Below are 13,819 nucleotides of genomic sequence, written 5' to 3'. Positions count from 1 at the left end.
CATCTGCCAGGAAGTGCTTGGTCACCTCCAAATTGGGATTTAGCCATGTAAGAGAAAAATACTTCCACCAGTGCTCCTTTTGAAGTTAAGGTTGAGTTCAAATTTAATTTCTGTCTACATAGTTGTTTAGCCAACTCCAGCACTATTATAAAATGTGCCCTATATAAAAAAGCCAACCCCACGGACAATCGGTAGAGCAAAGTTAAAATATAATTGTATTCAACAAGGGACGTTTAGGTTTTTGTCCATGTAATAATGCTTAGCCCTGCTGTCCAGGGATTGGAGAGCATGGTAACGTTGGGTCTACTCACCTGGATGTTGAGAGGGGGCGACAGCGTAGGGGAGAGCTGCTGCGGGGACTGCTGTGGCTGGGGGTCTGCATTGAGGGTTAGGGGGATCAGGGTGGGCTGCCTACGCTGGGCCGCCACAGTCATGGTAGGCTGAGAGGTGGTAGTGATCCCTGCCAAGACACAACAGGACAGGCACAAGTGACTTCTCTGAAGTACAGCAAAACTCATTCTGGGCATTGCAGTGCAACATAACATTTCTGCAATGTACATTTCTGCAATGCTACGCAACATTTTTCACAACTACATTGAACAGATTTTCTGACTATGGCAATCATCTACATATGCCAATCACTATGTAATAAAGTACCCACCCATCTAGCGTTCCTAAGCTTGGAAAATGCAGTTTCTGTAACTTGTTGCATAATCATTCTGTGAAATCTTTTCAGTATTGAATGAATGGTTCTTCCTCAAATACACTACATGTAATAATTTATAATATTTTACTGAGTTACACGTGGTCTCGCTCTCTAAATTCTCTTATCTGGAAACAGCTCTGGTGGACATTCCTGCAGTCAGCATGCCAATTGCACGCTCCCTCAAAACTTGAGCCATCTGAGGCATTGTGTTGTGTGACAAAACTGCACATTTATTGTCCCCAGCACAAGGTGCACCTGTGTAATGATCATGCTGTTTAAGCAGCTTCTTGAAATGCCAAACCTGTCACTTAGATGGATTAGCTTGGCAAAAGATAAATACTCCCTTACAAATCAAATCTTATTTGTCACATACAGGTGTAAACCTTACCGTGAAATGCTTACTTACAAGCCCACAAACAACAATGCAGAACAAGAAATAGAGCTAAGAAATGATTTACTAAATAAACTAAAGTGAAAAAAATTAATAAAATAACAATAACGAGGCTATATACAGGGGGTACCGGTACAGAGTCAATGTGCGGGGGTAGAGGTTAGTCGAGGTAATGGGGGGGGGTCAATGTAAATAGTACGGGTGGCCATTTGATTAATTGTTCAGCAATCTTATAGCTTGGGGGTAGAAGCTGTTAAGGAGCCGTTTGGTCCTAGACTTGGCACTCCGGTACCGCTTGCCGTGCGAACAGTCTATGACTTGGGTGACTGGAGTCTTTGACAGTTTTTTGGGCCTTCCTCTGACACCGCCTAGTATGTAGGTTCTGGATGTCAGGAAGCTTGACCCCAGTGATGTACTGGGCCGTACACACTACCCTCTGTAGCGCCTTACGGTCAGATGCAATACCAGGTGGTTACAGAACTTGCTTGGTGCTTTTATGAAAATCCGTAGAGTATCCTTGGTTACATTTTTATCTGAATATCATATACACCTTTAAAATCTGCCACATTCATTTCGCCATCGATGACTTACCGTGGCTGGCTGCACTGATGCCGAGGTGGGTGAGGTTGGTGGTCAGGTTGCCTGTGCTGTTGGATGAGCTAAGGGAAGGAAACGCCACAGTGTCGTCTGGATCCAGCGGAGTGGGCAGCGGTGGGGGGAACTGGATGTTGGTCAGATCAGGCAGGGAGCCTCCCGTATTGAGCGTGGCCGGGATCAATGACGTGTTCACTTCCTGATCTGGTGATGGAAATATACTAGAGGGGAGAAAGAAAAAAGGTATACATATTTCCTAAAACAGCACTAGGCAAAAGAAAATCCATTATAAAATTAATTTTATTGGTTGGTTTTTATGAATGATGACATTTCTCATTGTTGTGTGTGTTGAAATAACAGCTGCTAGTCATATGGTGTCATAGGTACTCTCTCACACTGACCCATGTTCTCTCCATCTTTGGACATAATTCATTCTAAGCATGCCCTGGACAGCTCTTTCTCACAAAGCACCTTTCTACATGGTACGGTCCTGCCGGAGCACCATATTCAGATTAATGATGCAGCAATTACTCACTTGATCCCAGGGACTTCGCAGGACTTGGTTCTTGATGAGTCATTCTAGAGTGAAAGTACACTCAGTAAAAAATAAATAACGGTGAGCAAGCACTGATACAACTAGGCTACATGTCCGCTCCTTTACCTTTTTGTTATCCCACTGTGTATCCTTGTCTGCATCTGATTCAGACTCCTCAGTCCCAGGCACTGTAAGCAGCAGCACTAAATGGGGAAAAGAGTCAAATAAATGACAATTGAAGGTACTAAGCTCAATTCAAATCAACCCACATTGCAGTATTTTCAGTGTAGCATTCTTCCTGTAGTGAAATGAAACTGCATAATCGTTTTGGGGACAGTAAAAACAACAGGTAGATCTCCATGACAGGTATAGCTAGATACTTTTCAGAAGACCATATTATAGCTCTATTTTCACGTGTCATCTTGAGGAATTTCAATTGAGACCATTCCCAGAGGAGATAAGTTCCCTTCAAGAAAATGACTTTGTTTAGCACAATATAATTCAAGATACTACAACAATCTTTCCCTCATCAGTAAGCAGTGGTTGGTTGAACACAAATCAAAATTTGATCGCTTCACCGAAAGAGAAGAGCTGCTCCAACATGGACAAAAACTGTTAGTGGAACACAACACCTTCGTGTCATAAATTATCCAGACGATTTCACAGTGGGCTTATCCTTTCATGGACATGTGGATTCAAACATGAATAAATTGAATCAGGCATGAATAAATAGAAGCTGTTCCTTGTCCATGTAACTGAATCCTCCATTACCTCGTTTAGGCTGTAGCTCTTGTGATCCCCCTGCAAACGCATCCTGGGGCACAGGGTTCATGGTGTTCTGGTGTAGTGCTGAGTCAGAGTTTGTCCTGTTGCATTAGAACGAAGGAAGGTCAACAAAATGTCTCTGTGACCCCTATTCCTCAACCTCATATCTGGCATGCTATGTCAGACTCTGGGTAAAAAAAATAATATCAGTTCAATTGAGCATGCCATTTCTATTTGAAAAATTGCAATTTACAAAGACATTGCATGTACTGTGTTTTTCCTGAATGTAGATGAAATTGCAAAAAAAATTTTTTTTTTTAATTGTTTAATTATGATTTTTTTTTAAATAGGAGGACATTAATGACATACCTCCTCCAACTGGTATCCGGTGGGGGTGAGAGGTACACGGAGCTATAGGGGCAGCTGTCAATGTGGACCTCAGTTAAGGACGAAAATGGTGGTGCAATATAAAATCAAACCTATATAATTGAATGGTCAAGTTAACGATCAGCATTCATCTACTGAAGTGTAAAGTCTAACTAAGCATGATCTGACAATGACACACGCCGTTTTAAAACAAGTACTAATTAAGTCAAAAAGTTTTGTAAAAGACCATTCTGTTCGAATCCAAAATAAGCTGAGTGCAGACAAAGGATATCTGGCGGCCATGTTTGTCCACAGAGAGGGGCCGGCGATGGGGCGAGGTTATACGGTTCCGATCGCGGTAAACACGGTCCACCAGCCCGTGATGCCTGGTCGACCGACTGGTGTCCAAAGCGGAATTCTGGACAGGATTAGCAAAAATCAACCATACAAAGGAAAATTGGGCATTTGAAAACACACAAAAAAATGTAAATTAAAAATGTCTTGATATAATATGGTGCAAATGTATTCATTTCAAAATGGGTCAAGCTATGGGCCCTCATACTCAAGTTAGCAAAAATGTTTAAAATAAATGGAAAGTCATGATATAGAAAGCAATGACAAAGGCTCCTTGTATGTGTTTTTTAGGAATCTTTTTAAACATTTCAAGATGGGGTGAGAGTGTCTGAAGCTCAAATTTAGCATTCTTCTGAGACTTGGTTTTCCAGACAAATGCAGTGGATCAATACTGATACGGCAGGACGAGTCTTCAAAATTGTAAACTACTAAAGAAGTCTCTTGAATTGGATTCTTGTTAACAATATAGGGTAACGCAAGGGTGAATCTTAGCCTTTCATGGAAGCTCTGAAAGATAAAATTTCCCTCAGGTAAGATTTCATTGTTGTATCACGCAAATTAAAAACAACATTTTACCAACTGATAGAGAAGCTGTGAGCTCACCTGAAAAGGCAGGTCAATGTTGCTATTTCCAATCTGATTGACATTGGGCAGTGAGCCTCCATAGTACTGTCCACGATTCTGCCCTAGTTGCAAATACTGGGTCTTCTGTAACTGCAACTGTGCAACGTAAAATCGTATGAAAGCATGAATGGATGTGTAAACTGATACATGAAGGATTACACACAAAATATTGATAGAAAACGTTCCACAGTGCTAAAGATAGAATAGACCACATCTAAAAGGCCAGATGAGATAAGACATAGGTTAATATGGGCCCGTAAACTGTTCATATCTTAATTGATTCGAGGCAGTATCAAGTTTGTGCAATGTCAGCACTGCGTGGACAAATAGCTGGAGGGTGTCAATCTCATAAGGAAAGACATCACTGTGTAATGATGGATACTAGGATTTGTCAAATGGTGTTTCTATTTTTTCAATTAGATTTGTAAAAAATAATAACTAATAATAATAATAATAATAATAATAATAAAAAAAATAGCCATGTTGTAAAATCACAACATAAATCCATTCTGTACTCCTAAACCATTCCTTTATGATATTCATCATGGGTAGGTTCACCACCAAACACCTGGCAATAACTACTAAATGTTTAAGATCACCAATTGCTTTAATGAATTGCATGAATGATGGATTAAACAAAGGCCTGATTTTATGGGGATGAATAAACAGACTAACATGGACATTGGCTTTTTAAAAATCAGGCCGACAAGAATGATTTCCAGTAACCAACCAAAACAAGTCAATTATTTGCATTGCACGTATTACTAAAAGGTCTACAAGAGGATAGTTGATCCCATGTTATCAGTATCTGCCATCAAAGTTCAAACCTGGCAAATCTGTCAAACCTCAGCGTGCACACACACACACACATTAGGTGCTGGGGAGGGGGGGTTTCTTAGGTGCTGTCAAAGCAGCTATTAAAAATACAGCATAGTCCTACTGTTATTACTGTTCCAGATGGCTGATAGGAGTTATTAGGTAGGTAAAGTTAAGCATAGCAGAGAATTTGACCAAATTCCCAACTTGGAAGACAATGTGTCTTCTAAACTTCCACGTCTAGTTGCAGGGGATTCGTTTGAATTTAGAAAATACTCAGTTAAAAATTAAAAAAATAAAAATGTTTTACTACATGAAGTAACCTGAAAATGTGTATGCCGCCATCTTGTCCATTTCAAATCTTCTCTCACTGATCGAGACGAGTATCATCATGATATGAAGCACTATTTTAATTTAACCTTTAACTAGGCAAGTCAGTTAAGAACAAATTCTTATTTTACACTGTAATTTGCAAATAAATTCATTAAAAATTCTACAATGTGATTTTCTGGATTTTTTTTTGCTCATTTTGTCTGTCATAGTTGAAGTGTACCTATGATAAAAAGATGAGAGAGGCCTGTAATTTAAGTGGGAGAACTTGCACAATTGGTGGCTGACTAAATACTTTTTTGCCCCACTGTAATATTTGAGATTCTTCAAAGAAGCCACCCTTTGCCTTGACTGCTTTGCACTCTAAACCAGCTTCATGAGGTATTAATTAATGAACAGGTGTGCCTTGTTAAAAGTTAATTTGTGGAATTTCTGTCCTTCTTAATGTGTTTGAGCCAATCAGTTGTGTTGTGACAAGGCAGGGTAGCCTAGTGGTTAGAGTGTCGGACTAGTAACCGAAAGGTTGCAAGTTCAAATCCCCGAGCTGACAAGGTACAAATCTTACGTTCTGCTCCTGAACAGGCATTTAACCCACTGTTCCTAGGACGTCATAGGAATTTGTTCTTAACTGATTTGCCTAGTTAAATAAAGGTAAAATAAAAATACAGAAGATAGCCCTATTTGGTAAGACACCAAGTCCATATTATGGCAAGAACGAGAGTCCGTCATTACTTAAACATTTCAAGAACTTTGAAGGTTTCTTCAAGTGCAGTCACAAAAACCATGAAGCTGGCTCTCATGAGGATCGCCACAGTAAAGGAAGCTGCTGCAGAGGATAAGTTAATTAGAGTTACCAGCCTCAGATTACAGCCCCAAAAAATGTAACAGACATCTCAACATCAACTATTCAGAGGAGACTGCGTGAATCAGGCCTTCATGGTTGAATTGCTGCAAAGAAATGACTACTAAAAAGGCCACCATAAGAAGAAGAGACTTGCTTGGGCCAAGAAACACGAGCAATGAACAATCGGTGGAAATCTGTCCTTTGGTCTGATGAATTCAAATTTCAAATTTTTGGTTCCTGCTGTGTCTTTGTGAGATGCAGAGTAGGTGAACGGATGATCTCAGCATGTGTGGTTCCCACTGTGAAGCCTGGAGGAGAAGGTGTGATGGTGTTTTGCTGGTAACACTGTCAGTAATTCATTTAGAATTCAAGGCATACTTAACCAGCATGCCTACCACAGCATTCTGCAACAATACACCATCCCATCTGGTTTGGGCTTAGTGGGACTATCATTTTTCAACAGGACAATGACCCAACACATCTCCAGGCTGTGTAAGGGATATTCGACCAAGAAGGAGAGTGCTGCATCAGATGAACTGGTCTCCACAATCACCCGACTACAACCCAATTGAGATGGTTTGGGATGAGTTGTGCCACAGAGTGAAGGAAAGACAGCCAACAAGTGCTCAGCATATGTGGGAACTCCTTCAAGACTGTTGGAAAAGTATTCCAGGTGAAGCTGGTGGAGATAATGCCAAGAGTGTGCAAAGCTGTCATTAAGGCAAATATATTTAGATTTGTTGAACACTTCTTGGTTACGACATTTTCCCATATGTTTTATTTCATAGTTGATGTCTTCACTATTATTCTACAACGTAGATAATAGTAGAAATAAAGAAAAACCCTTGAATGAGTAGGTGTGTCCAAACTTTTGACTGGTACTGTATATATTTATACATGAACTGTGTACAAAACATTATGAACACCTGCTTTTTTCATGACAGCTGTGACCCGTTATTTATGTCACTTGTTAAATCCACTTCAATCCGCATAGAATAAGGGGAGGAGACCAGTTAAATAATGATTTTTAAGCCTTGACTGCATGTACTGACATGTACAGTCGTGGCCAAAAGTTTTGAAAATGATACAAATATTATGGCAAGGTGCGCCATCATGCTGGAAAAGGCATTGTTCATCACCAAACTGTTCCTGGATGGTTGGGAGAAGTTGATCTCGGAGGATGTGTTGGTACCATTCTTTATTTATGGCTGTGTTCTTAGGCAAAATTGTGAGTGAGCCCACTCCCTTGGCTGAGAAGCAACCCCACACATGAATGGTCTCAGGATGCTTTACTGTTGGCATGACACAGGACTGATGGTAGCGCTCACATTGTCTTCTCCGGACAAGCTTTTTTCCGGATGCCCCAAACAATCGGAAGGGGGATTCATCAGAGAAAATTACTTTACCCCAGTCCTCAGCAGTCCAATCCCTGTACCTTTTGTAGAATATCAGTCTGTCCCTGATGTTTTTCCTGGAGAGAAATGGCTTCTTTGCTGCCCTTCGACACCAGGCCATCCTCCAAAAGTCTTTGCCTCACTGTGCGTGCAGATGCATTCACACCTGCCTGCTGCCATTCCTGAGCAAGCTCTGAACTGGTGTTGCCCCGATCCCGCAGCTGAATCAACTTTAGGAGATGGTCCTGGCGCTTGCTGGACTTTCTTGGGCGCCCTGAAGCCTTCTTCACTACAATTGAACCGCTCTCCATGAAGTTCTTCATGATCCAATAAATGGTTGATTTAGGTGAAATCTTACTGACCGCAATATCCTTGCCTGTGAAGCCCTTTTTGTGCAAAGCAATGATGACAGCACGTGTTTCCTTGCAGATAACTATGTTTGATAGAGGAAGAACACCACCCTCCTTTTGAAGCTTCCAGTCTGTTATTCGAACTCAATCAGCATGACAGAGTGATCTCCAGCCTTGTTCTCATCAACACTCACACCTGTGTTAACGAGAGAATCACTGACATGATGTCAGCTGGTCCTTTTGTGGCATGGCTGAAATGCAGTGAAAATGTTTTTGGGGGATTCAGTTAATTTGCATGGCAAAGGGGGACTTTGCAGTTAATTGCAATTCATCTGATCACTCCTCAAAACATTCTGGAGTATATGCAAATACTACTTGCCATCATACAAACTGAGGCAGTAGACTTTGTGAAAATTAATAATTGTGTCATTCAAAACTTTTGGCCACGACTGTATGTGTAACTGATAAATGCACACACATGCACACTACATGTTTTTAAATGTACTGTATGTAAATTGTAAAGTCTTTTGTCAGTAATTACTTTTCGTTATGTGTCGGATCCCAGTAAGACTAGCTTTCACCATTGGCGTCTGCTAATGGGAATCCTAATAAATATAATCAAGAATGGTCCAGCTTTCGAGACCTCAATAATAGAAGGTGTTGTTACTTTTGTGTACACTCAGTCTGTGTGTGTAATATACACACACACACACAGCAAAAAAAAGAAACATCCTCACGGTCAACTGCGTTTATTTTCAGCAAACTTAACATGTGTAAATATTTGTATGAACATAACAAGATTCAACAACTGAGACATAAACTGAACAAGTTCCACAGACATGTGACTAACATAAATGGAATAATGTGTCCCTGACAAATGGGGGGATCAAAATCAAAAGTAACAGTCACAATCTGGTGTGGCCACCAGCTGCATTAAGTACTGCGGTGCATCTCCTCCTCATGGACTGCACCAGATTTGCCAGTTCTTGCTGTGAGATGTTACCCCACTCTTCCACCAAGGCACCTGCAAGTTGGGGGGATGGGGGATGGCCCAAGCCCTCACCCTCCAATCCAACAGGTCCCAGACGTGCTCAATGGGATTGAGATCCGGGCTCTTCGCTGACCATGGCAGAACATTGACATTCCTGTCTTTCAGGAAATCACACACAGAATGAGCAGTATGGCTGGTGGCATTGTCATGCTGGAGGGTCATGTCAGGATGAGCCTGCAGGAAGGGTACCACATGAGGGAGGAGGATGTCTTCCCTGTAACGCACAGCGTTGAGATTGCCTGCAATGACAACAAGCTCAGTCCGATGATGCTGTGGCACACCGCCCCAGACCATGACGGACCCTCCACCTCCAAATCCATCCCGCTCCGGGGTACAGGCCTTGATGTAACGCTCATTCCTTTGATGATAAACGCGAATCCGACCATCACCCCTGGTGAGACAAATCCGCGACTCGTCAGTGAAGAGCACTTTTTGCCAGTCCTGTCTAGTCCAGCGATGGTGGGTTTGTGCCCATAGGAGACATTGTTGCCAGTGATGACTGGTGAGGACCTGCATTACTCCAGGCCTACAAGCCCTCAGTCCAGCCTCTCTAAGTCTATTGCGGACAGTCTGAGCACTGATGGAGGGATTATGCGTTCCTGGTGTAACTCGAGCAGTTGTTGTTGCCATCCTGTACCTGTCCCGCAGGTGTGATGTTCGGCTGTACCGATCCTGTGCAGGTGTTGTTACACGTGGTCTGCCACCGCGAGGACGATCAGTTGTCCGTCCTGTCTCCCTGTAGTGATGTCTTAGGCGTCTCACAGTACAGACATTGCAATTTATTGCCCTGGCCACATCTGCAGTCCTCATGCCTCCTCCTTGCAGCATGCCTAAGGCACGTTCACGCAGATGAGCAGGGACCCTGGGCATCTTTCTTTTAGTGGTTTTCAGAGTCAGTAGAAAGGCCTCTAGTGTCCTAAGTTTTCATAACTGTGAACAGGAGGTGATGGCACGACAATGGGCCTCAGGATCTCATCCCGGTCTCTCTGTACATTCAAATTGCCATCGTTAAAATGCATGTCTGTTCATTGTCCGTAGCTTATGCCTGTCCAAACCATAACCCAACTGGACAATGAACACAATTACATTTTATCGATGGCAATTTGAATGCACACAGAGCCCGTGACGAAATCCTGAGGCACATTGTTGAGGTGATTGCACTTTTCAGCATGATAATACATGGCCCCATGTCACAAGGATCTGTACACAGTTCCTGGAAGCTGAAAAAGTCCCAGTTCTTCCATGGCCTGCATAGTCACCAGACATGTCACCCATTGAGAATGTCTGGGATGGTCTGGATCAACGTGTACGGCAGAGTGTTCCAGTTCCCGCCAATATCCAGCAACTTGAAGAGTGGGACAACATTCCACAATTAACAGCCAGATCAACTCTATGCAAAGGAGATGTGTCATGCTGCATGAGGCAAATGGTGGTCACACCAGATACTGACTGGTTTTGTTTTTTAAGATATGCATCTGTAGGTCACAGACATCTGTATTCCCAGTCATGCAAAATCCATAGATTAGTGCCTAATGAATTTATTTCAATTGACCGATTTCCTCATATGTTCTGTAACTCAGTAAAATCTTTTACAATTGTTGTTTGTTGCGTTTATATTTTTTGTTTAGTGTATTCTAAAGATCAGTCCTTTCAGCAGCCCAGATAATTTATTTATAAATACCATCATTGGATGGTTTGGCAGTAGTGTTTAGGCCATAGGCCAGCATATTGAAAATATAGAAAAAAATTTGCCTGGTAATGTGTATATGTCTTAGCATTTTCTAAATTCAAACGAACCCCCTGGAACTAGACATGGAAGTTTAGAAGACACGTTTTCCAAGTCGGGAATTGAGGGATTATCCCAGTTAACGGTTGGTAGAAAATGATCTGTGCTACACTTAACATTCCCTACCTACAATAACGCCTACCAGCCAGCTGGAACAGTAATAATGGTCCGACTAGGCGATATTTTTTTTTATAGCTACTGTCAAAGCAGGGTTGGTACTTTGCAAACATGCAAACCCATTGCCTGACAAGCATGGGAAAACATGGGGAATTATGTCAAAATGGCTTGTGGTGATCTAGCTATGGTGGATGTAACTCCATTGCGTTGTCAACATTGGAGTTAGCGAGATGTATCCTCCTAGCTACTGCGGTGTTCTGTCAGTGTCAAATACACACCAGTTTGACTGAGTCAGTCGAACTGTGCTAGCTAAGCATGTTCAGTTTTCATTGCAAATTGTAGATGGTAACGAGCTAGCTAGCTAGATTAGTATCGATATCTAGCTTGATACTCTGAACCTTTTGATGTTTATGATGCATGGCAATTTGACTATGTATGAGCAGGTGCTTGCTAACTATAGAGCCTAGTTAGCTAGCCTACCTGGCTGCTCACCATACCTAGCAAACGTCAACAAATACAGCTCACTACACTAGCTGGCTAGCTAGGTTAAAACGTTTGCAAAATAACGCCTCAATATATAATGGTTATCAGAATACAGCTATTTAACTGCGAATGCAGTCAATCGGCTACTTTTGCTTGCCACTGCCAGCTGGCTAAAAACAACTCGTCATAAAAACGTGCTAACTAGCCAAGCTGCATACAGTAATTAATCAACAAAACAAGGCACTTACCCGTGCAGCTCTAGTGATGTTTAGGTCTTTCATCACTTCTTCGAAAGCCGCAGTCTCCTCCGCCTGTTTCTGATTATGTAAAGCGATTTTCTCGCTAAATTTACGTGGATTGTTTGAGCTCGCCATCTTCTGCTGTTCTTCCCAATGGGACATTACGCACAACGCTTGGATACGATGGTTTGTCGTCATTACGCGCGTACTGTAAATGATGCTATGAAATTAAAAATACAAATGTAAATGTCTAGCTAGCTACATAACATATCGCATACTACATGCCATTTTCTATTTTCTGGAAATCTAATGATGAGTATTATCACATCAATAAATCAGGACTTACCGTGTGTATTTGATTTGTATGTTGGGCTCTGTGGGCTTTCACGGCAAATTAGTTTGGAGCGGTTCGGTTCGTTTGGACTGGTGTGAACACTACCAGCACTCGAGCGCACGGTGGTTGGTCTCAGTCAGATTCCGTTCGTACCTTGGTGCGGTTCACTGCAGATGAGAAGCGAGTCCGGACCAAATACCAGAAAATAACCAGAGGCGTGCAGTATTGATTGTTTGACTGCAAGCATTTGATGACATGCAAACAGTACCATAACTTGATATTTGTTGAACATTATGTGGGTAGCAGCGAATTTATGGGTGTAAATTGTGGGGAGACAAGGCTATACCAGGATAGGCAATGTGAAACCACCTGGACCAAATTAAGAAAATACAATTTAACAAATAATCGAACTATAGCTCAGAACTACGCGTGGGAACGCACTAAAATATGTCAAAGGACAATTATGTTTAAAGGGATAGTTCACTTAAAACTATATTTTAGTATATTGTTCATTAGTACAATCCAGAAAAACAAAACATGTAATGTCAGCAGTCAAGTTTTCAAGAAGATAGAGCACTTTCAGTAAGCAAAAACTGTGACGACGATGATGATGCTTTGCATCATATGACGATTTATAGGAATGGTTAGGTTGACAAAATGTTAAAAAACTTGAAAACAATCTATTTCTTGAAGTTTTATTAAAAGCCACTCAATATCCGAACTACAAAAACCGAGTGAACAAGTTATCACCAGAGGGGGACCCCACACATGTTCTGTCAAACCCATGGATGGCAAATTCACAGACACACAATAAGATTACAAATTCGCCACAGTATCCTTTGAAGTAGATTACAGAAAGTATGAAGGACACATGGCAGATATGTGCATGCTACTTTTTCGAATATTTACTAATCATACATTTTTTTTGGTACAAATAAAGATATTGCTCTACCAAAGTTGAAATACCAGTAATGGATCAATCAAATCCTTGGAATTGTATCAGGGTCATGATGAACAGAGATAAACTGTAATGGCCTATACCAAATTGATCAGTTGTCCAGATACAGTAGGCCTATAATTGACTGACAGGAAATATTGGGATGCATGTCTTTGTGACATTTACAGTGATGTTGGAGTTTAAATGCAGAGTATTTAGCTAAATACAGGGTATGGTCAAGTATAGAAAGGCAAAAATAGCACCTCATATAAACCATACATTAATTATGAATAATCTCATAAGTGCATGTTGTCCTCTGAAACACATTTAAAGCATGAATCTCTGGAGCAAGGGCATTTCTCAACATCTTATTCAATAGAATTTTCTGTAAAAAACACTTACACAAATGACAAAAGGATTAGTATGCTGATCACAAAAAAAATTGTACAATCTACATATCACATCTGTATTACAGTACTGTATAAGAAAGAGGAAGAGCTCATAAGATTAAACACATTCTGGTACGGTCTTGTATTTCACAGTTTCACTGACGGGTCAAGTAGAATTTTCTACGATTGGGAATAAGGTTTCACTTGTCTTCAATTTACATTAAACTGCCATCCCACAAAGATTTTTGTTGTTCTTTGAAAATGATACATTCATTTACAACACCTGAATGCTGTTTTCAGTTCATGTAACACCTTTAATTAAAGCTGGAATCCATAGCGGTGAAATTGAATACATCAGTTTGCGATATTACAACAACAGACATTACTTCAAACAACAGTCACTGATCTGTTTTA

General features: G+C 41.1%; 1 protein-coding gene across 1 annotated transcript in view; it reads right to left on the bottom strand.

Annotated features, from left to right (window-relative positions):
- The window catches only part of LOC115107377 (CREB-regulated transcription coactivator 1-like), a 29,439-nt gene extending 17,540 nt beyond the window's left edge, over positions 1-11,899 (bottom strand). Inside the window, exons 1-9 of the mRNA XM_029630775.2 lie at positions 11,755-11,899; positions 4,315-4,431; positions 3,650-3,775; positions 3,361-3,422; positions 2,998-3,092; positions 2,353-2,429; positions 2,227-2,270; positions 1,689-1,912; positions 312-460 (exon numbers count right to left, since the gene is read on the bottom strand). Of these exons, the coding sequence (XP_029486635.1) occupies positions 312-460; positions 1,689-1,912; positions 2,227-2,270; positions 2,353-2,429; positions 2,998-3,092; positions 3,361-3,422; positions 3,650-3,775; positions 4,315-4,431; positions 11,755-11,880 (1,020 nt within the window). The 5' untranslated portion in view covers positions 11,881-11,899. The remainder of the gene's footprint in view (positions 1-311; positions 461-1,688; positions 1,913-2,226; positions 2,271-2,352; positions 2,430-2,997; positions 3,093-3,360; positions 3,423-3,649; positions 3,776-4,314; positions 4,432-11,754) is intronic.
- Positions 11,900-13,819: the final 1,920 nt, after the last annotated feature.

This window comes from Oncorhynchus nerka, linkage group LG24 (genome assembly GCF_034236695.1).
Source record: "Oncorhynchus nerka isolate Pitt River linkage group LG24, Oner_Uvic_2.0, whole genome shotgun sequence".
In the NCBI taxonomy this organism is placed as follows: Eukaryota; Metazoa; Chordata; class Actinopteri; order Salmoniformes; family Salmonidae; genus Oncorhynchus; species Oncorhynchus nerka.
This window is presented reverse-complemented; position numbering and strand designations above follow the sequence as displayed.